At 41.0% G+C, this 27520-nt stretch overlaps 1 protein-coding gene across 1 annotated transcript in view; it reads left to right on the top strand.

Annotated features, from left to right (window-relative positions):
• Nucleotides 1–721: 721 nt before the first annotated feature.
• The window catches only part of LOC121372957 (atrial natriuretic peptide receptor 3-like), a 58398-nt gene continuing 31599 nt past the window's right edge, over nucleotides 722–27520 (top strand). Inside the window, exon 1 of the mRNA XM_041499395.1 lies at nucleotides 722–1985. Within this exon, the coding sequence (XP_041355329.1) occupies nucleotides 1673–1985 (313 nt within the window). The 5' untranslated portion in view covers nucleotides 722–1672. The remainder of the gene's footprint in view (nucleotides 1986–27520) is intronic.

Raw genomic sequence — 27520 nt, 5'->3', positions numbered from 1 at the left:
TCCTCATTGGACTCTACATCGTGTAGAGATATGACCCTGACAACCAATTACGATTTTGTCGTTCAGATTTCCAATCTGTCGAGTGTTTCATTTAATTTCAACTTATGTTCGTGCCTATATCCAATTACGGTTCAAGCACGTTGTCCTGGGCAGACATATCAGCTATCTGGGCTATCTGTCCAGGACAGTGAGTTAGTTGTTAGTTGGTTAGTGAGAGATAAGAGGGTGTAGTGGTCTTACACCTACTTATCGAGTCGTTAAAACTCGCTCTGGGAGGGAGGCGGTACCGGGCTGCGAACCCAGTACCTACCAGCATTATTACCGATAGCCTAACCACGACACCACCGAGCCTGGTTGTTGCTAGTCATCTCGTTATGAACGTATTCGGATTTCTTTTATTTTTTCGTTCTAAGTATGGTCAAGTCAAGATATCACCAACCACAGATTCTGGTGCTTTCCAATTAGATATCACATCCATTCAGCCCAGAGCCGGTACCGGGCTACGAACCCTGTACCTACCAGTGTTATGTCCCCGATGGCTTAACCACGACCTCACCAAGCCCGGTTGTTGATAGGCATCGCGTTGTGAACCTATTCGGAATTTTTTTTTTTTTTTTTTCTAGGTATGGTCAATTCAAAATATCACCAACCATCACAAATGCCGGTGTTTTCCAATTGGATATCAGATTCATTCAGCGCAGACTATCTTGTACATGTACAACTGGCCATCGCGTTGCTAATGCTGCTACACGCAGATAACTGAAAACTGTTGAAAGTTTCTCCTGGAAGTATTGATTTAACGAGACCTCTCCAATATCGTTGCAGTTTAACCTCTGCTACGGTTTCGCAGTTGTGTCCATAGGAATATTCAATCAGGCTGTGATATATGATCGGCTATAACAACTCAAATCAGAGCGGAGAAGATATTAAATAAAAAAAAAACCCCACGTGCTAAATGCATTCCATGATTAATGTTTGGAGCAAAACGTTTTGAGGAAAGAAGAGTTACAAGACACCCTGAACAATCAACACGGTTCAAATGGAATTATTTGCTTTGTGCAGAGAGTGTTTCGTCATTAACCTTTGTTTATCGCTGTGATTAGCTGGAGGTTATAACATAACGTTCCAGTTTGTTGTTGTCTTATTGTAGACCAGTAATGGGTAAGGGAAAACAAAATTAATTAATTTTACTGAAGGATAATGTTCGTGTTTGGAACAAAAAGTGTGAAATAAACTTGTTCAATTCGTGTGTTTTGAAAAAAGGAACATTACTGAAACATTAAATTGTCGTTTAAAGCAGGATATATAAAGTAAATGTTTTTGGAATTTTGGGCAGGGAACACGAAATTAGTTATTGAACACGTATCGTCAGTTGGACACAGTCAAATTTAAAGAAACAATAGAGAACAACACTGCTTTAAAGTAGAGTTTGAGCGGTTTTTCAACAAAACAAATAGCGCAAAAAAAAAAAAAAAAAACCCACACATAATAAATAAATAAATAAATATAATAAAAACTACAAGGTCAACGATATTGTATTTGCATTTTAGAACAAAGAGTGTCTTGGAAGTTTAATTCTCGAAGTTCATAATTTCCATGGCTGAAATCAATTTACCATATTCTTGAGACGTCATACACATTTAAAAAAAGAAAAAAAAAAAGAAAAAAAAAGATGGCCTATTCACTTATACCCAATCTTCGGACTGCATTAGCCTGTGTGGTAGTTGTGTGTTTTTCCAAGGTTTGCGGCACTTCACGTCAAAACGTGAGCCTTGCGGTTTTGCTGCCCGATGACAACAAAAGATTGTTTTCTCTATCGCGGGTGACAAGTGCTATAGAACTTGCCACGGAGAGCGTCATTAAAGAGGGCATGCTAACCACCGTGCGCCTAAATCCGCTGTACGATGATTCCAACTGCAGTATTGCTGATGCCATGAACGCCGCCATAGACTTCTATGTGAACAAGAAAGTCGTCGTGTATATAGGTAAGTACGAGTTACGTTTCCCATCCGAGATACCTTTCCATCCGAGTTACCTTCCCATCCGAGTTATCTTTCCATCCGAATTACCTTTCCATCCGAGTTACCTTTCCCATCCGAGTTACCTTTCCATCCGAGTTACCTTTCCATTGAGTTACCGTTCCCATCCGAGTTACCTTCCCATCCGAGTTACCCTTCCCATCCGAGTTACCTTTCCATCCGAGTTACCTTTCCAGCAACTAAATCAAATCAACCAACTTAGCTCCATCTTCAATTTGGGGTGAGACGTAGCCCAGTGGTACAGAGCTCACCTGATGCGCGGTCGGTTTGGGATCGATCCCCGTCGGTGGGCCCATTGGGCTATTTCTCGTTCCAGCCAGTGGTCCACAACTGGTATATCACAGGCCGTGGTATGTACTACCCTGTCTGTGGGATGGTGCATAGCGGGTGGACAGCGGGTTTCTCTCTCAATATCTGTGTGGTCCTTAACGATACACATGTATGTCTGACGCCATATAACCGTAAATATAATGTGTTGAGTGCGTCGTTAAATAAAACATTTCTTTCTTTCTTTCAAGGAATTAAGCAATAATTTCGATTTGTCTTTAATCTTACCGGGACCGTAGCTAAAAAAAATTGTTGCCGGGGGGGGGGGGGGGGGGGGGGGGCTGAGTAGTTAATAGTCTTTAAGTTTCTATAATGTTTTCCAGACTCCGTTCCCCACAAATACCCCCTCCACCACCGCCCACCCCCGCCCACCCCCACCCGCACATCCCCACCCCACCCATCCCCCGCTACCTACGGCCCTGCCTACGGGACATTTACAAATCAACTAGCACCAAACCCAACCCTCTCCCGCTGCCGACCCTGGTCGGGCTGGGGTTTTTCTCCCTTACGCATGCCAGCGCGGGCGACTCCCTCTTCACCCCAAAACTTTTCCTGTCTTGGACGGAGTGGCGGCGTTAGTCGAAACCTGCGCCCATGACAAGTAAAGCAAAGCAGAAAGAAATGTTTTATTTTACGACGCACTCAGCACATTTTATTTACGGTTATATGCCGTCAGACATATGGTTAAGGACCACACAGATTTTGAGAGAGGAAACCCGGTGTCGCCACTTCATGGGCTACTCTTTTCGATTAGCAGCAAGGGATCTTTTATATGCACTATCCCAGACAGGATAGTACATACCGCGGCCTTTGATACACTAGTTATAGTGCATTGGCTGGAATGAGAAACAGCCCAATGGGCCCACCGACGTGGATCGATCCTACACCGACCGCGCACCGAGCGAGCGCCTTACCCCCGTGACAGGCGTGCGCAACAACAGCTTGTTCTAAAGGTGCACATTAAATCGTATGACCTGTCCTGTTCTGCCCTATAGGTGAGTGAAACCAGATCATCTTTCACCTGTCATCTTATTTTTATTTATATTCACTGAAACACATAGGGAATCACACAAATAGTGAAATCTAATAAAGACAACAACCAATTTTTTAAAGAAATCCCTAAAACATTTTTATTTATATTGAAAGCTTTAAATTATACTGTCATCATTTTCATATTTATTGTAGTTTTTTCACAGCTCTTTACACTTATATACATATATATCCCACTCCCACTTTTGCTTGTCTCTTTCTCATTTCTACGCTATTTGCAACTCCTACTATCATTCATCTTCTTTCGCTGTCCACCTCCACATCCCTGTCCTTGCCTCTCGAAGCAACACGTGTTGTTTGTCTCTTATGACCCAAATACTTTATATTCATCCATTTATAAAAAAAAGAGGAAAAAACTAAAAATTTGCTCGACAAAAAGTATTTTTGTAAAGATTGGTTATTTCAATGCGTTGAAATACTAGTAGGTGTCGTTTGCATACCCCACCCCGAAAGTTCCCGAATCCATCATCTGGTAATACAGGATATAACATTAATGAATGGTATTCATGAGATACATTCACATGGAAACATGGCCAGTTATCATCAGTAATTGAGTTGCATTCGTAATCGAAAAGTTCAACCCCCCATATCAAGGTCAGTATTTGGTGTGTCCACCATTGGGCACAAACATCTCAAATAAGCCACATAAATGTTCCTCCACTCCTCCTGCAATGCCTGTGCAAGCTCAGCGACGTTACGCGGTGGTGGCTGGCGGTGGCGTACACGACGTCCTGACTCATCCCACATGTGTTCAATTGGGTTCAAATCCAGTGAAACGGCGGGCCAGTTCATAACTGTGAGACCGTCTTGTTGCAGAAATGCCTGGGTAGGTATTGCAGTATGTGGACGGGCATTGTCTTGTTGAAACAGAAGGGGACCTCCTGGTCTTCAGTGACGGCGCAAAAGTGGCTGGAGAACTGGTCTTAGAATAACGTCAACATAACGCTGGGCTGTAAGGGCATTGTGGACAATGATGAGATCACTCCTGAAATCACAGCTGATTGCCCCCCATACCATCAGACAACCGCCGCCAAACCGATCACGTTCCCTCACACATCCGTCAGCGTACCGTTCATGGAGTCTCCTGTACACACGTGCTCTTCCATCGGCAAAGGAGACAGAGAAACCGGACTCATCTGAGAAAACAATGCTCCGGTAAAAGGCTGTTGGATGATTACCATTCTGGAGAGCAAACTGTAGTCTCGGGCGTCTGCATCTGAGTCCAGCCGTTCTGAGTCGACGGATGACCGTCATCGGATGGATATGCCTTCCATGACGTCCTATCGTGTTGCTTGCTGTCATCGTCACAGTTCTGAACCGGTCACGGAGGTGGTGTCGTCGAATCTGCCGATCTTGGCGTGAGGTCGTAACGGGAAGTTGACCAGGTCGAGGTCGATCACGGACACTCCCGGTCTGTTGATGACGTTCAACAAGTCGTCCAATAGTTGATGGATGGACTCTGAATGTCCTAGCAACTTGGCTTTGCGAAGTCCCCACCTTGAACCATGCCCAACGCTCGCTCCCTTTGTTCTTCTCTAAGTCGTGGCATTCTTAATGTGACGAGGAATATGACACCGTTACGTGACTTTTATGTGTCCACATGCTGGCATTTCACGTGCATTGCATGCAGCATGATTGAGCATGTAGTGAACGCATTTCACACCATTTTGTGTGTTTCTGCTATTGATGTGTAATGAGAACAAAACCAGGATTAAAACCCAGACAAAAGTACCAATCAATGGCTTCCTCTCATAAATTGTTATTTTAAGTCCAATAAATATATTTTTCATTAATCACAACAAAATATTGAAATATATCTGTTTTGCGTTTTCATTGTGTGGCAGTATATATATATATATATATATATATATATATATATATATATATATATATATATATATATATATATATATATATAAAATATTGTTATCTCATTCACTTTTATTTTCTGAAGAAAAAGAAGAAAAAGTTTGTTTTGTTTAACGACACCACTAGAGCACATTGATTTATTAATCAACGGCTTTTGTATGTCAAACATTTGGTAATTCTGACATATAGTCTTACAGAGGAAACCCAGTATGTTTTTCATTAATAACACGGCATCAACTATACGCACCATCCAACAAACAGGACAGCACATAACACGGTTCTTGATATGCCAGTCGTGGTACACTGTCTGGAACAAGAAATAACCCAATGTATCCACTGACGGGATTCGATCTTTGAGCGATTGCGCACCAGGCGGGCTCTTGACCATTGGACTAGGACGTTTCTGTTACATATATATATATATATGTTACAGTCAATGTGTAAAACCAGGCAATCTGTAGAATGATACAGGATGCCTATCCATACTGTATTTATGGAGAAACACCTTTGCCCTGGCTTCTAATCCGTTGCTAAAACATTCATATACCATATTAAGACATGCTAACATCAAAAGTTTTCATGAATACATGTTCAACGGGCTTCTAATCCATTGAAAAAACAATCTATTTTAAGGTAATTAACCGTTACGATTATTCTTTCAAAGTATAGAATTAAAAGATTGAGACAGTGTGAGATTAAAAGCAATATTTTGAATCTTAATTTCTTTGATGTCAAGCCTTTCGTCAGTGTTTTGTTCTTGGAGAATGTCTTTGTGGAGATTTTTATTTGAAATACATTACATAATTTTTTCTAATATTGCATTTTGTCACTAGGTCTGTTTACCTTTACAACGATTGCTGTCAATGAATGGTGGATCTTTAATTTCAAGGCAATATGTCTAGAAATCACCTTGAAAAGTCAGTCAATGTGTATATTGCCTGAAATATTTAGGCAATATACAGATTGCCTGAGTGAATCAGTTACTTTACAGATTGCCTTAAATTTTCAGGCATTCTACAGATTGCCTTGTTTTACACATTGACTGTAACATATATATATATTCAGTGGAAATCCAATGGTAAATGTATGTCTTTAAAGGTCCCTTGTGGTTTCGTAGAAATTCAGTTAAGTCATCCTGTGCAACTTGTCTTGGCAAATCAAACTTACCGCCTATTACGATAGACAGAGCTGGTTTCTGCTTGGAACAAAGATTGGTACAAGTCCATTCAAATTAGCCTCCGTCGCAAAGAGCGTGTCGTTATTGGATTTCAGTAATAAAGGACTTTAGTCAAATAATCCTAGGGGATTAGTAATGATTTTGGTTCGTCGTAAGTAGATGGACAATGTCACACTGTCATTTTGGACTTAAACATGTGGTAAAGAGACCCGTAGGAACGATATATGGAGTGTGAGCGTGGGTGGGTGGTTGGGAGTGGGTGGGTGGTTGGGCGTGGGGGTATACAAGCTCTAGTGGAAGGGGGCATAGTCTCTAGTGGCGTGGAAGGAAGGAAGGAAGGAAGGAAGGAAGGAAGGAAGGAAGGAAGGAAATGTTTCATTTAACGACGCACTCAACACATTTTATTTACGGTTATATGGCGTCAGGCATATGGCTACGGTGTACACAGATATTGAGAGAGAAAACCTGCTATCGCCACTTCATGGGCTACTCTTTTCGATTAGCAGCAAAATATCTTTTATATGCACCATCCCAAAGACAGGATAGTACATACCACAGACGTCGATATGTCAGTCGTAGTGCACTGGCTGGAACGAGAAATAGCCCAATGGGCCCACCGACGGGGATCGATCCCAGACGGACCGCGCATCGAGCGATCCCTTTACCACTGGACACAAAAAAAAAAAAAAAAAAAAAAAAAAAAAAAAAAAAAAAAAAAAAAAAAAAAAAAAAAAAAAAGAAAAAACCCTCGGTATATTTTTATCCTCGAATAGTGAGTGAGGAAGGTGTACAGCCCAACCAATCCAAGTTAATAACGGCCAGGTATGTCTTGGCAGGTCGAACAGGGGCCTAATTCATAAGGCTCTCGTAGGCCCTTTTTAAGCAGCACCGCATCGTCTTTGCAAACCTGTCATAGACAGAACTCTCTGGCGAAGTCAGAGGTTGTGCCCACAACAGGCGTACTTGAACAGTTATCTGATGGATGTATGCCACCAATTAACCACACCCAGACCCACGTCTTTGCAAGTCTTTTTGTTTTCGCGCATTGTACCGCGATATTATTTCTCGTTCCAGCCAGTGCACCACGACTGGTTTATCAAAGGCTGTGGTATGTACTACCATGTTTGTGGGATGGTGCATACAAAAGATCCCTTGCTGCCTATCGGAAAGAGTAGTCCATGAAGTGGCGACAGCAGGTTTCCTCTATCAATATCTGTGTGGTCCTTAATCATATGTCTGACGCCATATAACCGTAAATAAAATGTGTTGAGTGCGTCGTTAAATAAAACATTTCCTTCCTTGTACCGCGATATCGGGGGATATTAGATACGTGTTGATATATGGCAGTCCTCGCACATTCGAAACGTCAGATATTCATGGTGCACTGTACTCAATATATGGTGACTGTCAATACGACATTAATCGACTGTGTAGTGGTTAATTCATAGGACTTAAGGCCGGTAGGCACTGGGCTCAGATCCCGGTACTCGCTCCCACCCAGATGAAGTCTTAACAACCCGACGTCTCTCTCACTAACCCACTGTCCTTGACAGACAGGCCGGATAGCTGAGGTGTGTGCCCAGGGCAGCGTGCTTGAAGCCTAATTGGAGATATTCCCGAAAATAAGTTTAATATACAAGAACAACGATATTTTGGACTCTGTCTTGTGCAGTTATGTGTACTAGGCATTTATGCTAAATTTTCAATCCTGGGTCCCGTTCCACGAAGCGATCTTAGCACTAAGATCACCTTAGTGCATATGGTAGCTATGCACTTAAGGTGATCTTAGGGCTAAGATCGCTTTGTGGAACGAGGCCCAGATCGTTATCATATATTGAGTACATCCATAACGACTCATCAACATGCTCAGATATTATTGCAAAAATCCATCAACAACACCAACAAAATTCTATTTTTTTCTATGCCGGTATGTTGCTTGTCACATGAGCTGCGGAACGCTGGAAGCTGTGGGTGGGGTAGCGTCCCCGGCTCTCTGTGTTACTCTGTTCCGAAGGTTGGAAATTCCGTATTTTAATACATGTATTTTCATTCCCCAAACCATTTAGTGGATAGTGCTCACACACGTTCAAATACACTCCACAGGCACTGTATCGGCAACGGGCGGGATTTAGCTCAGTGGTTTGAGTGCTCGCTTAAGGTGCTTGAGTCGCAGGATCGAATCACCTCGGTGGATCAATTCAGCTGATTAGGGTTTTTTCTCGTACCAACCAGTGCACCATAACTGAAAAAAAAGGTCGTGGTATGTGATTTCCTGTCTGTGGGAAAGTGCATATAAAAGATTCCTAGCTGCATTAGGTAAAATGTAGCGAGTTTCCTCTGATGACTACGATTCAAAATTACCAAATGCTTGACATCCAATAGCCGATGATTAATTAATCAATGTGCTCCAGTGGTGTCGTTAAACAACAACAAAAACCTGTATCGGCTCTTTTCTCGTTATTGTTCCAGCCAGTGCACCAAGACTGGTATATCAAAAGCCGTGGTATGTGTTATCTTGTCTTATGGGATGGTGCATAAAAACGATCCATAACTACTAACGGAAAAAATATGTAGCGTGTTCCCTTTCTAAGACTATATCTCGAAATTACTAAATGTTAGACATCCAATAGCCGATGATTAATAAATCAATGTGTTCTAGTGGTGTCGTTAAACAAAACAAACTTTAACTTTTCTCACTATCTACGCCAAGTGTCACAACGACCATGTCAGACACCATGTAGCCCGATATTGCAATGCGCTGGTGTGTGATAAAACAAACATGATGATGATCTCTAGATTGGCGCGGACAGAGAACGTGTGTTATTATGTTGACAGTCCTGCGAGAGTGGGTGGCAGTCTTCCAGCAGGAAGTGAATCACAGACTGATACGAGTATCGTATTTCGCCGGCGAATCTGTCATACCAACATGCATTTGAAACTTTCAATTTCGTTTTGAAAAAAAAGAACGAAAGAAGATAGATTGTCACATTTTCTCTCGGTCTCGCTCTGTCTGTCCTACAACGCCTTTCTCACTCACTTTGTCCGCTTGTCTGTCTGATGTCTGCTCTCTCTCTCCTTTTTCTCTCTCGATCCCTCTCTCTCTCTCCACACACACATTCTCGCACTCTCATGTCCTATCACCACACCCATCTCTCTCTCTCTCTCTCTCTCTCTCTCTCTCTCTCTCTCTCTCTCTCTCTCTCTCTCTCTCTCTCTCTCTCTCTCTCTTGATATATATATACTGAACAAAAAAAAAGAAACTTCCGATTTGTACATATAGTATTTGTTGTGTTAAAGAATTCATTGTGTAATGAAATCATATAGGTAGTATTAGCCTTGAGCTGTATTATCAGGATTCATGAATTTTATCGATTATTTTTGCACTGTTAATCATCGAGAACGTGAAATTCAATTTGCACGTGCATGCATGGATCAACATCTCCCGTGTAGTATTCCGGTCAATTTGTTTTACTTGTCTTACTGGCATTGTTGTCAAGTGAACGAAAACGCTTCAAAATTTGTAAAAAAATTAACGTTTTTTTACATTGTAGCATTTTTAGTATGCCAAGAATACCCAATAATTTACGCGAACGGGCTATTGGCATGCTTGATGCTGGCATGTCGACAGAAGACGTTGCAAGGCATGTTGGGAGTTCTAGTCGAGCGATACGAAATGTTCACGTAAAATTTCGAACGACAGGAAGCACCAACGACTTGCCACGTCGTTGACGTCCGCGTGTTACAACGCGTGGTCAAGACCGCTATATCATGAACACGCATTTGCGCACTACTACTGCTGCTAACACACCTGGGCTTCATAATAACCGAATCAGTGGGCAAACTGTTAGTAATCGTCTGCGGGAGAACGGTTTACATGCACGACGTCCTTACGTCGGATGCGTTTTAACGCAACGTCACCGTCTAAATCATCTTAATTGGGCACGTGTACACACTCGTTGGATACGGCGACACTGGAATACCGTTCTTTTTTCGGATGAATCCAGATTTTCTTTACAACGTGGTGATGGCAGGGTGCGCGTCTACCGTAGGAGAAATGAACGCTATGCTGACTGTTGTTTTCTTGAACGAGATCGTTTCGGGGGTGGGGGTTGTGTCATGGTCTGGGCAGCTATTGCCCATGGTTATCGTTCACCACTAGTCGTCATTGATGACAATTTAAATGTTCAACGTTACCGCGATGACATTCTCGCTCATCACGTCATTCCTCTGTTACATAACAATGCCAACATCTCGATTTTTCAGCATGATAATGCCACCTCTCATACACTGTAAATTTTCTTAGGACAAATAACATTGATTTCATTGATGACTGGCCAGCTAAAAGTCCTGATCTCAACCCCATCGATCATGTCTGGGATAGTCTGGACAGACGATTGAGGCGTCGTCCCAACCCCCCCCCCCCCCCCTCTCTCTCTCTCTCTCTCTCTCTCTCTCTCTCTCTTCTACGTTTCCTTTCTCTCCGTCCACACTCAGTCTCCCACTGTACTCCACTCTTTTTTCCCTCCCTCCCTCTCTCTCTCTCTCTCACCCCCCTCTCTCTCTCACCCCCTCTCTCTCTCCCCCCTCGCTATGTCTCTCTCTCTGGCTCTCTAGCTCCCCCCCCCCGTCTCTCTCTCTTCCCTCGTTATCTCTCTCTCTCTCTCTCTCTCTCTCTCTCTCTCTCTCTCTCTCTCTCTCTCCTAGTTATCTCTCTCCCCTAGTTATCTCTCTCTCCTCGTTCTCTCTCTTCTCTTCTCTCTCTCTCTCTCTCTCTCTCTCTCTCTCTCTCTCTCTCTCTCTCTCTCTCTCTCTCTCTCTCTCTCTCGTCATATTTATCTTTATCTGCATCATCATCTTCATTAACATCATCAAATAATCTTTTCCTTGTTGTACGGCCCTAAATGTGTCAATAATTTGAAGATTCTACGTGGAAAAAATCCCTCTTCGTGTTAGTAATTACTTCTTGGTTGGTTAGTTATAAATTAAATAGAAAATAATGTAGTCTTTTTTTTTTTCTTCTTACAAAACACTATGTTTGAAGTTCCTGCAATTTATATTCATAGAATATTAATGGTAGTCTCATGTAAGTGATGGGGAAATGTCCACCGTTTACGTTTTCCTGTTTGGACAGACTAAGCATCAAATAACGCAATGTGAAACCATCCATGGTAACCGGTTTTAAATATTTAACATCTCTGTCACGCTTCAGTGGACAGCCGTTGTGACTCGGTACACCCTTTCTAGTTAATGGGGTCATGAACGCCTTTCATGCCACAGAAAACGTTCGTCTTGCCTCACCGGTAAGACTTTTTTTAACTTAGTGGGCCTTAAAGACCAAGTTAATTATTCATGTTCAGGGGCGTAGCGTGATCTGGACATGGGGGGTGGGTTCGAATATGAACCAAGTGGACCCTTTTTCTATTTTGTGTTTGCACCACCAGAAACTCCATACGTATAAACATGTATGTTTTAGTTCTGAAAGCGGACCATTTGCTACAGCGCGGGGGGTGGGGGTGGGGTGGGGGGTGGGGTGGGAGTGTTGTGTCTTCCCCCCCCCCCCCCTAGCCTACGCCACTGATTTTATTCAACCGGATGAAACCTTGAGTTAGTTAATCAAAAGAGAAACATGTTTCGCTTGATGGGAATTCAGAACATTTTGTTTTGTTTAATTCGTGGAAATAATTACCGTACACGCGACAATATACACAAAGGTATATATAACCGGCCTTGGTGGCGTCGTGGTTAGGCCATCGGTCTACAGGCTGGTAGGTACTGGGTTCAGATCCCAGTCGAAGCATGGGATGTTTAATCCAGATACCGACTCCAAACCCTGAGTGAGTGCTCCGCAAGGCTCAATGGGTAGGTGTAAACCACTTGCACCGACCAGTGATCCATAACTGGTTCAACAAAGGCCATGGTTTGTGCTATCCTGCCTGTAGGAGGCGCAAACAAAAGATCCCTTGCTGCCAATTGGAAAGAGTAGCCCATATAGTGGCGACAGCGGGTTTCCTCTCAAAATATGTGTGGTTCTTAACCATATGTCTGACGCCATATAACCATAAATAAAATGTGTTGAGTGCGTCGTTAAATAAAACATTTCTTTCTTTCTTTCAAACGTATATATAAACCAATAAACCCACGGCAATTACTATTTGTGTCTATCTATATTTTAAGACTTGTCTTACCCAAAATAAACCGGTAAATAATTAAACATTTATTTATTTTTCTCCTCTTTTAGCGTGCAGAAATGCAGTTATCAATTGTTTTGTTATTTCCTTTAAATTAATTGGATTCAAATGCATTTGTTTTTGTGTATATTAAAATTGTGGATGTGTTTTGAACATGTTTAGCCCATTTTGTAGGTATAAACCAAATATATGGGAAAACAAAAACACTCACAAAAAAGCAAAACAAAAAACAAAGAAACAAAAACCCAACAAACATCATACAAAACACACACCCAAAAAAGACCAAAAAAACCCCCAAATAACAACAACAAAAAAACAAAAAAAACAAAAAACCCACCAACAACAAAAACAACACCCCAAACAAGCAAAACAAAACAAAACAAAAAACACAAACCAACTAAGAGAACAAAAAACAACAACAAAAACCCCACACAAACAAACCACAAACACAGACAAACAACCAAACAATTTAAACAGCAACAAACAAACTAACAAACTAAGAAACCTGAAAACAACAACAAATAAACTAACGGTCTGCGTTGATCTCTGACGATCGGCGAACTAGTTTCACTTTCTTTCTTTTTTCTATTCACTGATCCGCGTAACGTTCGGAGATTCGTCTGGTTCTGTCAGGTGGTGTAATTGCTAACAACACTGGCAGTCATTTTCTCTAATAGAATTTTTTGGCAGAAATGTAGATTGAACGAAAAAACAAATCAACAATTTTAAGTTGCCGTCCTGTTGGCAAATTAAAGTGTCGAATGTTGTGTGGTAGGGTGGGGAAGTGTGGGGGGTGGGGGTGGGGGGGGGATATATTAGAAAAAGGGGAGGGGGAGGGAAAAAACGCGTAACAAAGAGCAACTAAAAGTTAAAGTTTGTTTTGTTTAACAACACCACTAAAGCACATTGGTTTATTAATCATCGGCTATTGGATGTCAAACATTTGGTAATTTCGATATGTGGTCTTAGAGAGGAAACCCGCTACATTTTGTTTTCCATTAGTAGCAAGGGATCTTTTATATGCACCATTCCACAGACAGGATACCACACACCACGGCATTTGATAAACCAGCCGGGTGCAGGGTCTGGAACGAGATATAGCCCAAATGGGCCACTGACGGGGAGCGTTCCTAGACCGACCGCGCATCAAGCGAACGCTTTACCACTATATCCAACATAGTGTCACAGTGCTAAACTTCAACTTTACAACAATACTGATTATATCTTTATTTTTACAAGTGCATTACTTTGAATTAGTTAATAGATAATCTGACGTCTGCCATGGTATCCACTTAATGACTTGCCAATCAAACCAATTAGTGTCAAGACCGAATTAAATGTGTAACGAGCTATCTGATACACTGCAATTTAATTGTTGTCACCAACTTATCAGCTAAAGACCAAAACCCATGGCAATTAAGAGTCAACAAACATGTCTATTTTATAAATAATCGATTTTCCATACATGCTATATAGAGACCCAGATATGGAGACCCAGAGAGAGACCGGGAAGGTGGGACCCAAGGGGAGACCCTGGAAGTCTCACTCGCAGTGTCAACTCTGTCGTTCACCTAAGAGCTTAGAAATATATATACTGAACAAAATAAGAAACTTCCGCTAAATTTGCTTGAACATAACTTGATGAAAACAAACCGGGGGAATAATTGTTATATACGCGTTTAAAGAGTGTTCCATGATGCATCATTTGGTGCAAATATCATGGCCATAGGTTAACAGAAACTGGGAGAAATTTTGACCAAGTGTGGTAGGGGTTAAAAAAAAAAAAAAAAACCCACCCACTTAATAACAGGTATAACCACCTCTAGAATTGACCACTGCAGTGCATCGCAGGCGCATAGAATTGACTAAAGTGTTGATTTCTGCCTGTGGAATATTGTTCCATTCCTGAATGACGCAGTTCGTTGACGTTAGCGGGTGGGTTGGGACAACGCCTCAATCGTCTGTCCAGACTATCCCAGACATGCTCGATAGGGTTGAGATCAGGACTTTTAGCGGGCCAGTCATCAATGAAATCAATGTTATTTGTCCTAAGAAAATTTACAGTGTCTTTAGCTGTATGAGAGGTGGCATTATCATGCTGAAAAATCGAGATGTGCGAGAATGTCATCGCGGTAACGTTGAGCATTTAAATTGCCATCAATGACGACTAGTGGTGAACGATGACCATGGGCAATGGCTGCCCAGACCATGACACAACCCCCACCCCCGAAACGATCTCGTTCAAGAACACAACAGTCAGTATAGCGTTCATTTCTCCTACGGTAGACGCGCACTCTGCCATGACCACGTTGTAAAGAAAATCTGGATTCATCCGAAAAAAGAAAGGTATTCCAGCGTAGCCGTATGCAACGAGTGTGTACACGTGCCCAATTAAGACGATTTAGATGATGACTTTGCGTTAAAACGCATCCGACGTAAGGACGTCGTGCATGTAAACCGTTCTCCCGCAGACGATTACGAACAGTTTGCCCACTGATTCGGTTATTATGAAGCCCAGGAGTTAGCAGCAGTTGCAGTGGCAGTTTGGAATCGATTGCGCAAATGCGTGTTCATGATATAGGGGTCTTGACCACGCGTTGTAACACGCGGCCGTCCACGACGTGGCAAGTCGTTGGTGCTTCCTGTCGTTCGAAATCTTATGCGAAGATTTCGTATCGCTCGACTAGAACTCCCAACATGCCTTGCAACGTTTTCTGTCGACATGCCAGCATCAAGCATGCCAATAGCCCGTTCGCGTAAATTATTGGGTATTCTTGGCATACTAAAAATGCTACAATGTAAACAACGTTAATTGTCTTACAAATTTTGAAGCGTTTTCGTTCACTTGACAACAGTGTCAGTAAGACAAGTAAAACAAATTGACCGAATACTACACGGGACATGTCGAACCATGCATGCACGTGCAAATTGAATTCACGTTGTCGACGATTAACAGTGCAAAAATAATCGATAAAATTCATGAATCCTGATAATACAGCTCAAGGCTAATACTACCTATATAATTTCATTACACAATGAATTCTTTAACACAACAAATACTATATGTACAAATCGGAAGTTTCTTTTTTTGTTCAGTTAAAACTAATTTTTAGGGTAGAATGATGGAAATACTTTGTAAAGAAAAAGTCGGGGGCGGGGGGAATGTTAATGTTAATGTTGGTGGTCGCGTGCTGAGATTAATATTGGCCTTAGGGTTAGGGCTGCACAATTGCCTTATAGGTAGTATTAAACCAAATAACTTCCGGTTGGGTCAAAGTTCGAGGTGCAGCAATTGGTTATTGAAATTGGTTATAAATGTGAGTGTGTTGGTTTTCAAAAAAAAAAGAAAAAAAGTTTCATCTGGGCAAACAATTTATACAATTTTATTTCATCTAGTACCATTGTGGCAAGTAACCTTGTGCTTGAAACATGAATGAGATACCTGTAAAAAAAAGAAAAAAAGAAGCAGTACTCAAATTCTGTGCGAAACTAGGGGTGTTGTACAAAAATATCTGATCATACCGAAAATGATCCATGAAAGGTACCATTTTCTTCAATTATTACTTTAGAGTATGGGTTGTAGGACTGATATTTATGGGTCATAGTTTGGTTGATGTATTGAATGTAATGTTTTTAAACACAAACGTTAACATGGTCGCCTATGGGATTTTATTTGGTATTGTACAACCTATATAGTGGCCCTCATTCAGGATGTACATCACTGTAGAATATCGAACACTGTGCAGGCCATAAAATTCATACATGTGCCGATTATTGGATTTCTGTTCCCACCAGCTACCTATACCGCTACGCCCCTATATCAGAAAGAAAGAAAGGAAGGAAGGAAGGAAGGAAGGAAGGAAGGAAGAAAGAAAGAAAGAAAGAAGGAAGGAAAGGAAGGAAGAAGGAAGGAAGGAAGAAGGAAAGAAAGAAAGAAAGGAAGGAAGGAAAAAAGAAAAAGAAAAAAGAAAGAAACAAAGAAAGAAACAAAGAAAGAAAGACAGAAAGAAAGAAAGAAGAAAAGAAAGAAACATGCAATGCCTTTTTTTTCACTATCCCCATACATTCCGCTACACACGGCCTTATTTATGAAGCGTTCCTCTTTGCCAAATCCCGACTCTATATTCTATTGTAAATGAATAATCCAAAGATGGACTATTTGCGGTGAGAAATAATAATGCATCTGTAATGAAATCACAATAACAAGGCAATTGCGCAGTGTCTCTATGTCTTATTTGACACACGATCAAACCATTGTAACAAATGGCCGGGGTCAGAACAAAGTCAGGAGAAATAACAGCAGCAGAATCAAATACAATTTTAGGAGACTTAAAACTTGGCCTCGTGTCAAGAGTCGGATAACAGGGCGCAGAGAACACAGAGAACAACAGAAGAAACGCGGGTATTTAAAACCATATTTGTATAATTATTTATGTCCAATAGGCCAACAAAAACTAAACAACAACAACAACAACCAACAACTTATATCTTATCCTCAAGTGTGTGTGTGTGGTGTGTGTGTGTGGGGGGGGGGGGCTATTCTCCGCCTCTCCCTCCGATTCCTACAGACCAGGGGCCTAATTCACAAAGCTCTCTTAGGCTCTACTGGACAACAAAGCATCATTTTTGCAAGTCTTTTACCATTGGAGAGTTTAGTAAATTAGGCCCCTGGTTTGCACTTTCCACCAGACAGGACAGAACATACCACCGCCTCTGATATGCCAGTAGTAGGACTGGCTGTGACTGGAGAAAACAACAACAAAAAAACAATAAGAGAATGGGACCACCGATGACGTTCAATTATACGATAAAAACACCACTAGCGACAATATACGTAGACGGTGCTGGTGCGTAGGGGGAGGGAGGACGTCATAGTCCCTAATCACACATCTCCACTCACCCCCCCCCCCTCCCCCGAAAGACCATTTATATTTCTCGATGCCACCATAACACAACTCATAAACAGTGCATCCTCACCTCACCCCCCTATCCAATATTGACACCCCCTTCCCCCCCCCCCCCCCCCCCCCGTCGTTTATAATCCTGGCTACGTCATTGGGGTGGGGGTTTTGGTGGTGGGGAGAACGCTACAGTGTGAGATATAAATCACGGCCTGGGTCACTTTACAGTACTGACGTTCACTTGGTGTGTTGCATATTACTAGTGGCAGTTGAATCTCACACATGAATACGGATGTTATTAAATCACGTCGTGTGTATTGCCACTGAATGTCGGCTCGTTTAGTATTCCCTCGACCCCTCTGCAAGACCTGGCTCAAGGTATCATGGCATGTGAAATTAATGGAGTCGTTTACTTATTAAGGACATAAAAGGCATTTCTAGAACAAGATAGACGCAGTCAGTCTATCTTTATTAAGGATAAAAGAAGGCATTTCTAGAACAAAATAGACGCAGTCAATCTATCTATACCTGTTTCTCTGTATGTACAGTGAATTAAAAGGTACACCACTAGAGCACATTGATTTATTAATCATTGGCTATTGGATGTCAAACATTTAGTAATTCTCACATAGCCTAAGAGAGAAAACCCGCTTAATTTTTCCATTAGCAGCAAGGGTTCTTTTATAAGCGCCATCCCACAGACAGGATAACACATATCATGACCTTTAATGTATAGAAGGATCAAAGGATGGGTGGAAAGATGGATGGATAAATTAATAGATGTATGGATGAATTTGACAACGTCGAGAGACAATTCATTCACAGTTTAACAACAACAATAATAATAAAAAGAACAACAATGATAATAATAATAATAATATAAATAATAATAACAACACTTATAATAAATAAATAAATAAATAAATGAATGGTGAGGTAGACAAATTAGTAGTTATTTATCACAAATCACAGTCGACTATACCAATGCACCTTTAAAATCTGCCACTTAGTGACTTTGTTTTAAGATCAAACATACAAACATTATGACGTCATAAATACTTTGACGTAATGGTTACTAATAACAAAATATCTATACACAGTTGTTGCCGGTTTATTTACTTTGAATATTGCAATAATGGACAGCCACAATTATAGTTAGATGTTCAACGGATTGAGTTAAGCGATAAACTGTTACATATTGTAAAATACAGCATTTATATATCTTAAATTTAAGTAATAACAATAGAAGAAAATGAATGACATGGCAATTAAAGATTAAAGTTCATGAATACAATCTAAAATCCTGGTTACGCCAGGGGAATCAATATAATTATATTACTGGCCCCTCCAGTTACTGACAATTTCCGACGCCGATGGATTTTAAATTGGTATTCATTGAGATTGTTTCCTAATTTGTTTTTCTTGTTTTTGTCGTTAGGTAAACAAAGCAAATTTTAAACCATCATTTATTCATGACTGCATGTCTCCAGCGTGTCTGTGTGAATGTTTTACTGTAGCCGAAGCGTTTACTGAAAATAAATACAGGCGCGGATTCAGGCGGGGGCCCGCCCGCCCCCTCCCCCTATTTTTGGTGAAACAATATATATTACAGAATACAGAAAAATGCTAAATTATCCCGTCCACCTGTCATGGACTTTTAAATTCTATTTTGAAAAACTACAATGGGTTTTGGGCACCCTCTATAAAAAAAAAAAAAAAAAAAATCATGGATCCGCGCCTGATACGATCTAGCCTAATTGAAGATCGCATGAGTCACTTGCGTAGGAAGCGGGGGAGGGGGGGGGGGGGCGATTGAGGGTGGGGGGCACAATATGCTTTGCCCCCTTCTTCCAGTTTAAAAGCGACAAAAGTAAGGATAAGAATGGATATTTTTATTTAAACACCGACCAATTTTCTGGAAGGTTCAGAAGACTGTAGCTTATAATTGATCATATTATTAGGACATTGTTTCAGTACGACCAGACGTGATTATAATAGGACCCACTTCCCCTTCTAAACAGTAACAACGACTTAGTCGCGTGATAGTAAACCTCGGCCTTTTCCGTAAAGGACCGGCCTCGGCGGCGTCGTGGCAGGCCATCGGTCTACAGGCTGGTAGGTACTGGGTTCGGATCCCAGTCGAGGCATGGGATTTTTAATCGAGATACCGACTCCAAACCCTGAGTGAGTGCTCCGCAAGGCTCAATGGGTAGGTGTAAACCACTTGCACCGACCAGTGATCCATAACTGGTTCAACAAAGGTCATGGTTTGTGCTATCCTGCCTGTGGGAAGCGCAAATAAAAGATCCCTTGCTGCCTGTCGTAAAAAGAGTAGCCTATGTGGCGACAGCGGGTTTCCTCTAAAAACAGTGTCAGAATGGCCATATGTTTGACGTCCAATAGCCGATGATAAGATAAAAAATCAATGTGCTCTAGCGGCGTCGTTAAATAAAACAAACTTTACTTTTTCCGTAAAGGTTACGGCAAGTTCTTATGACAGATGGTATTTGTGTAGCGAGACCTAATCTTGTACGACTTCTAACGTCCCACAGGGATAAGTACTGGGAAGTATAGTCTAATTCTTTATTTCATTTCAACTTATTTTCGTGCTTATATCCAATTAAGGTTCAAGCACGCTGTCCTGCGCACATACCTCAGCTATCTGGGCTGTCTGTCCAGGACAGTGAGTTAGCTGTTAGTGATTAGCCAAAGAGAAGAGGGTGTAGTGGTCTTACACCTACCCATTGAGTCGTTAAAACTCTGGGTGGGAGCCTGTATCGGGCTGTGAACCCTGTACCTACCAGCCTTATGCCCGATGGCCTAACCACGACACCACCGAACAGTCATGATATTGTCAAAACATCATTTGGACTCTCCTTGTGCAGAGGTATGACATTGAATATACCACTGCTTTTGTCATAGACATCGTGCTTGAGACAATATTTTGTAACTGTTGATTTAAATTGCACCACTCGGGATCGATCCAGCTAACAAGAACGTCTGGCTATTCACTGGCGAGACAAATGCACAAATGTATAACACACAGGTGACAAAACTATTTGTTTAAATCACGACAGAACAGAACAGAACAGAACTTTATTACACCCAGGCCGTTAGGCAACGGCATATGGGGAAACATGAATAATTACATAATATAATATGTGACAAGACAGGACAGGGTTTACAGGAGAACATTAAAATAGTAAGTAATATAGTATATGAATAATAATTACTTCACTTTGAGGCTTCGCCTAATCAGAGATGCGACTACCAAACAAGTAATTTTAAAGTATGTCGGTGACTTGGTGTTTGTGAAGTGCATATTAACCCATAACTAACTTTACCCGTAATTGGTGTTATCCCTACAAATATCCCAAACAGAAGAGTAGAAAACACAACACCACTCCAACCCATAACAACAACACGCGCATATACATATTCCTGAGCACATTCTAAATTGCCATATAACATGTCGTTGGATTTTTTCTTTTTTAATTTCTAACATGAACTCGCATTAACCCCCCCCCCCCCCCCCCAAGTTACTGCCATCTTACGGCGCCTGTGCTCTATTAATGAGAAATATGCCTTAGTGTTTGAAAACTAGGATCTGTCTCTTTAATGGATGGATCGGATTTGAATTTGCATTATAACACGATTCTGCAGCGCAAATACACGTGATTATTGTCTCGTTTATGACTGTGACCAAGAAACCGTCCTCACAGTAAGACATTATTTAGAGAGTAACAACATGCATTATTGTGTCGTGTACATAATTCATACATCTATAATGAACGGTATGACAGTCGGTTGCCATAATCAGGATGTTCTATGTGGGTCACCAACATCTGGGGAGGGGGGGGGGGGGAGCAGGCGACTCAGATGATTGGAGTGTGCTGGAATTTTAGCATCGGTGCGGAGATGGGGGGGGGGGGGGTCTAGTTTGTGGCGAGCGAAGGTTACAGGGGTCCAGAAATACTCCTTCGGAAAATATATTGAAAAAAAAAAAATTATATATATTGTCACGGGGATTCTATATTTCCCGTAACTGAATAAAACACGATTATCAAAATATCTCTCCTAACTGTATATCTATTAGATCTCTCTGTAACAGGCTGTTAAACCCTAGTATGGCTCGTCTAGGTATGATCAGAGATACGATCTTATGTAAAGTATATATTATTATAGCATGTTTAGCTCACTAGAAACACAACAAAACACAATACACTTTGGAATCTGTATTAATCTACGCTGACAAATGTACAGCCGTAGTGGTATATTAATAACAGCAATAATAACAACCCAGAACTGATCACTTAATTAGTTAATCTCTAGGTGTCTAGTTACACAATATGCGAATCACTTCACCGTTACACCACACCCACACGTGTGATAATTGAGAAACGCTTCCAGGAGAAGTTAATTAATAAAGGAATTACAACACCATTCCTAACTGGTTAATTTTTAATTAACCCTTACTACTCGTTCAGTAACGTGTGATAATTTAGAAACGCTTCCAGGGGAACTTAATTAATAAAGGAATTACAGCTCCATTTCCTAACGGGTTAATTTTTAATTACCCCTAACTACTCATTCAGTAACCTTGTAACACAGAATTAATACTGGTACCGATCACAATAAAGACAATAACCTACAGTGTACCTAGGTCCGCTAGGATGACTGGCTAAGCTTTATATTACCAAATACTCATATAATGTTAGAACAAAAAGTCTACGATTTACTTCGTCAGATGACCGAAGACACTGTCTAAAGAATATTGGTATAATACAGTATTAAAATATTTAAAGTCACATCAATCACATCAAGGTTATACACAGAGCAGAAATGATATTTACCAAAGTCCAAACGGACTAACGTTCCCTCGGAGCCTTCCTATTCGTTCTCCTCGATATCTCTAAAACACTAGCTATTTATTATAAATCAGGATTTTGCCTGGGGGTACAAGGCGGTACCTCACGTATCATCTCATATTCTAACTCTACTAGAGTCGGTATATTTCTCTCTGATCGTCAGTCTGGCTGTCGCCAACCGCGAGCGATCTCCTGGCCATAAACAGCATTACCGGAGATATTACGTAACTACTAGCCACATGGCCTCCGCAGCTGGACTAAGTGCATATTGGAATGCCCGATTGCGCGAAGTATTACGTAACAAGTTGCCCACCTGGGCTACGGGCAATGAAACTGCACACGGCCCTCTAACACAATTAAAATCGCCACAGGCGAAACAAACTTAAGAGCATGTACCGTCACATATATATTGAGCAGCGAGGAGGTAGGTTCGTCCCCCATAACCCTTCCCTGCACGTGTACCTCGTGTTTATTCATGACCTTAATTGGATATAGGCACGAAACTAAGTCAACACAGGACTCGCGGAGTGTATTTGAAAGTAGGGGTTGGTCGGGGGAATGGAGGGGAGGGGATGGGTAGCACTGTCAGTGTGATGGGCTTGGAGGGTGGCAAAACATATATTTAAGGGTCCAAACCTTTAAGGATGGTTCGGAGGGAGTGGAGGTGCTCTTCTGTGAACATTGTTACGGCATTTTCAGCCTTCTCAGCACAACGGCTGGGACACATTTCGGGGAAGGGTGGACTTCAGGGTCCCCCTGGGCCCGTTCCGCGGTCCCTGTACTGAAACATAGCATGCAATTAAAACAGCTTTGGCTAAAGGGGAGCGTGCACACAATGCATATTTCAAGTCCAGTAATCGTGTGAATCTGCCTTTAGTAGGTGAACTAACGTGTAACTCTGTCTTTAGCAGTAAAAGTTGCTCACTATAATACAGATGTATGTGCCTAGGACAGTGTGCTGGAACCTTAATCTATAATATAACACGAAATCCCTTTTGAACAGTTTCCGACCGTTCTGATCGCTTCACTTCTTTCGACCTGCACTACAGTCTAGCGTCTTTGTTCACGCCCGATGCCACACTTTGCGGTATCTTTTTTCCGTTCAAGTCCAGTCGACTACCTTACACAAGGGCTAAATATTGTGTGCAAAAATGGATTCCATAAATACAACGTCAATGGAAGCGGCCATCTTTGTCATGTAACATGGGAGTGGTTATATACCCGGCGGTCGTGTATATAGCATTGGCTAATGGGAACTGGCTATTTACACGGCAGTCATATTTTGGGGCAAAGCCCTGGGTAATGGCAACCTACCTTATTTAAACTTATTCGTGCTAAAAGCACTGCTTACATCCAGTTGCATATGAGAACGGAAATCATTGTCAACAATTTGGTTTTGACACATAATTCCATTAGTAGCAAGGGGTCTTTTTATGTGCTCCATCTCACAAAACATGTATGGCAAGGGAATAAAGGGCGCATTGTTAATCACCTAAAATGGTGCTCGATTATAACGTTTCGCATTCTTGAAATTATTGAATTTCTCTTGGGAGGGGCAGGTCCCCATGGCGCCACCTTTTTTTACCTGTCGTTGGACAAGTCCAATTAAAAATGAAATAAATGTTCGTAGTGTGCAGCACATCGCCAAAGATGGGGCGTAGGTGTGTGTGTGTGTGTGTGTGTGTGTGTGGGGGGGGGGTTACACAGTTGTTTACGGCTCATTTAAAACTACTGCGTCAGATGTGTCTGCCCCGTCGGTGGGCCCATTGGGCTATTTCTCGTTCCAGCCAGTGCACAACGACTGGTACATCAAAGGCCGTGGTATGTACTACCCTGTCTGTGGAATGGTGCATATAAAAGATCCTTTGCTGCTAATCGAAAATAGTAGCCCATGAAGTGGCGACAGCGGTTTTCCTCTTTCAATATCTGTGTGGTCTTTTACCATATGTTTGACGCCATATAACCGTAATTAAAATGTGTGGCGTGCGTCGTTAAATAAAACATTTCTTTCTTTCTGATGAGTCTGCGGCTTGCGTTTTGGATATACACCATGTACGATTATTTCATTGCTGCTGGCCGCATGTGTTTTATAGACGCACGCATCGCACACGTGCAGTCTAGACTCTCTAATTGAAACTAATGATCTTGTTTTTACCAGACCGCACGCACGGGCCACATTCAGTTTATATTAGCTTTTAACCACATATAACTGTAATTAAAATGCGTTGCATCTTTTCCGTCTAGACCGGCCTCGGTGGCGTCGTGGCAGGCCATCGGTCTACAGGCTGGTAGGTACTGGGTTCGGATCCCAGTCGAGGCATGGGATTTGTAATCCAGATACTGACTCCAAACCCTGAGTGAGTGCTCCGCAAGGCTCAATGGGTAGGTGTAAACCACCTGCACCGACCAGTGATCCATAACTGGTTCAACAAAGGCCATGGTTTGTGCTATCCTGCCTGTGGGAAGCGCAAATAAAATATTCCTTGCTACTAATCGGAAGAGTAGCCCATGTAGTGGCGACAGCGGGTTTCCTCTCAAAATCTTAGTGGCCCTTAACCATATGTCTGACGCCATATAACCGTAAATAAAAAAAATGTGTTGAGTGCGTCGTTAAATAAAACATTTCTTTCTTTCTTTCTTTCTTTCTTTCTTTCTTTTCCGTCTACTGCATTCGGAGATTTCACAGAGCCCGCAGTTGGTGGGGGTTTTATGTTTTAATTATCTCACTGGCCCCTTTCCTTTCTCTCTTTGAATTCCATCTCATATCTTCCCGAGGCCGCAGTTAATAACTATATAATTAACAGTACATACCACGGCCTTTGATATGCCAATCGTGTGGCCATGGTTGGAACGGGAAAAACAATCACATAATGGGTCCACTAAGAAGGTTCGATCCTGGGACCAAATCACTCACGGCTGTAAGACTGAGCTAGCTCTCGCTACAGATCTACTTTGCAATGCTGCAATTCAGACTAAAAGTATTTTAAAGATTTATGCTTTTCTTGGTAATAAGAATTGGGAATTGTTGTTTGTAATAAAACAGCCTATCCATAATTCAACGGCTCGTAAAATGTCAGACGGCTAGACACGTCAACAGTTAAAATTACAAATAGGAAGAGAGATATATCTAACGAGACTTCCATTAGGCCAGCATAATGAAAATAGCTGTATTAATTTTCCATTTCCATTTTTTTTTTTTTTCAATTTTCTAGATAATCTTTTTTCCTTTGTGATCCAAGAACACTTACAATAGTGATTTCCCTAGAAATGTGGCAAGGCATGGTAGACCAAACACTTTTGGAGCATTTTCGCCATTTTTGAGGCACTTGTTTTTCATTACAAATACACAAAAATTAATTGAAATAAACATTAATGTAATTTATGTTCTTGCGTTAATAAATGAATGGCAAAAGACATAGAATGTATATTTTATTAATTAATAATACCTTTTTGGGTGTTTTATAAAGGCAATTTTAGAATTAATTAGTGAAAAAGGCTTGTTTAATCTCAGGGCAGCATGGTGCTGATTAAGGCAAGATGGTGCTAGACTATTGAGGCATGGTGATGCACCATGCTAAAACAAGCTAGGGAAAACACTATACAACATAAATAAAATTATTGGGTCCGGTCGTGGACATGTATTGCTTTAACAGTACTCAAAGAAGAACAAAGAAGTTTGCTTTGTTTGACGACACCACTAGAGCACACTTATTTATTAATCATTGCCTACTGGATGTCAAACATTTGGCAATTGTGACAGTCTTAGAGAGGAAACCCGCTACATTTTTTGTCCATTAGTAGCAAGATATCTTTTACATGCACCATCCCATATACAAGATAGCACATACCACGGTCCTTGATATACCAGTCGTGGTGCACTGGCTGGAACGAGAAATCATCCAATGGGCCCACCGATGTGGATCGATCCCAGACCGACCGCGCACCAGACGAGCGCTTTACTACTGGTCTACGTAACGCTAAACTTACACCATTGCACTTTTATTTGCATCATATCTTTGCAACTGCGATATTTGTATATTTTAGTGTTGTTCCGATGATCGATTATAATCGAACTTTGATCAGTTTGGCTCTACCGATAATCGATTTTAAAAACATCCATACTCGATTGTGTGGGAAAATGTTAATTGTAATTGTTCCTCCAGTTATACTGGCATTAGATGATCCAACTATTTTCATGTCTACATGCAGGAACGTTATTAAATATACTGATGGAAATGAATAAGGGAACTCATGGTACTTAAAGGGACATTCCTGAGTTTGCTGCATTGTAAGATAGTTCTACGATTGAACTTACATATTAAATATATTTTCTTGTTTAGAATATCAGTGTCCGTATATTCAATGTGTTTCTGGTCGTCTTAATATTTGTAAGAAGCCCAAACTGGATTTTGTCTTCAAATAATTTCGTACGTACAAACAAACAAACATATTTGAGGAAATAAAATGAAATTTAACCTAGTACAAATATTAGAACGATCAGAAACACGTTTAATAAACAGCCACTAATATATTATGTAGAAAAATATATTTGATATGTAATTACAATCGTTAAAAACTCTCTGTTAGTCGATAACATGTTAAAAATTGCAGCAAACTCAGGAATGTCCCTTTAAGACCGTATTTAATTCACTATTAGAGAAGATATGCCTGTACAAAATACAGAAATGTAATGTGGGGTTAAGTATCAGTACTATCTATCTATCTATCTATCTATTTATCTATCTATATATATATATATCTATATCTATATCTATATATCTCTATCTATATACATGCATATATATATATATATATATATATATATATATATATATATATATATATACTCTTCAAAAACGTAGGGGAACTCTAATAAGAATTTACAATTGCCATAATTGTAAGGTATATTAGCTGTGGGGAATTGTTATATGATAATAGTGAATTAATTGGGCAGACATTACAACCGATAGTTCAGTATTACAGTAGGTTTTATGACCACCAACGATCTTGAAGGATGATTGGGGTCAGAAGTGAAATTTGAAAGTTGACGGCTTTTTTATCAGTAAATCGAAAATTCAAACAATAAAAATTACTAAAAACA

Source organism: Gigantopelta aegis, chromosome 5, assembly GCF_016097555.1.
Source record: "Gigantopelta aegis isolate Gae_Host chromosome 5, Gae_host_genome, whole genome shotgun sequence".
In the NCBI taxonomy this organism is placed as follows: domain Eukaryota; kingdom Metazoa; phylum Mollusca; class Gastropoda; order Neomphalida; family Peltospiridae; genus Gigantopelta; species Gigantopelta aegis.
The sequence above is the reverse complement of the archived record's forward strand: the minus strand, read 5'-3'. Positions and strand labels throughout refer to the sequence as shown.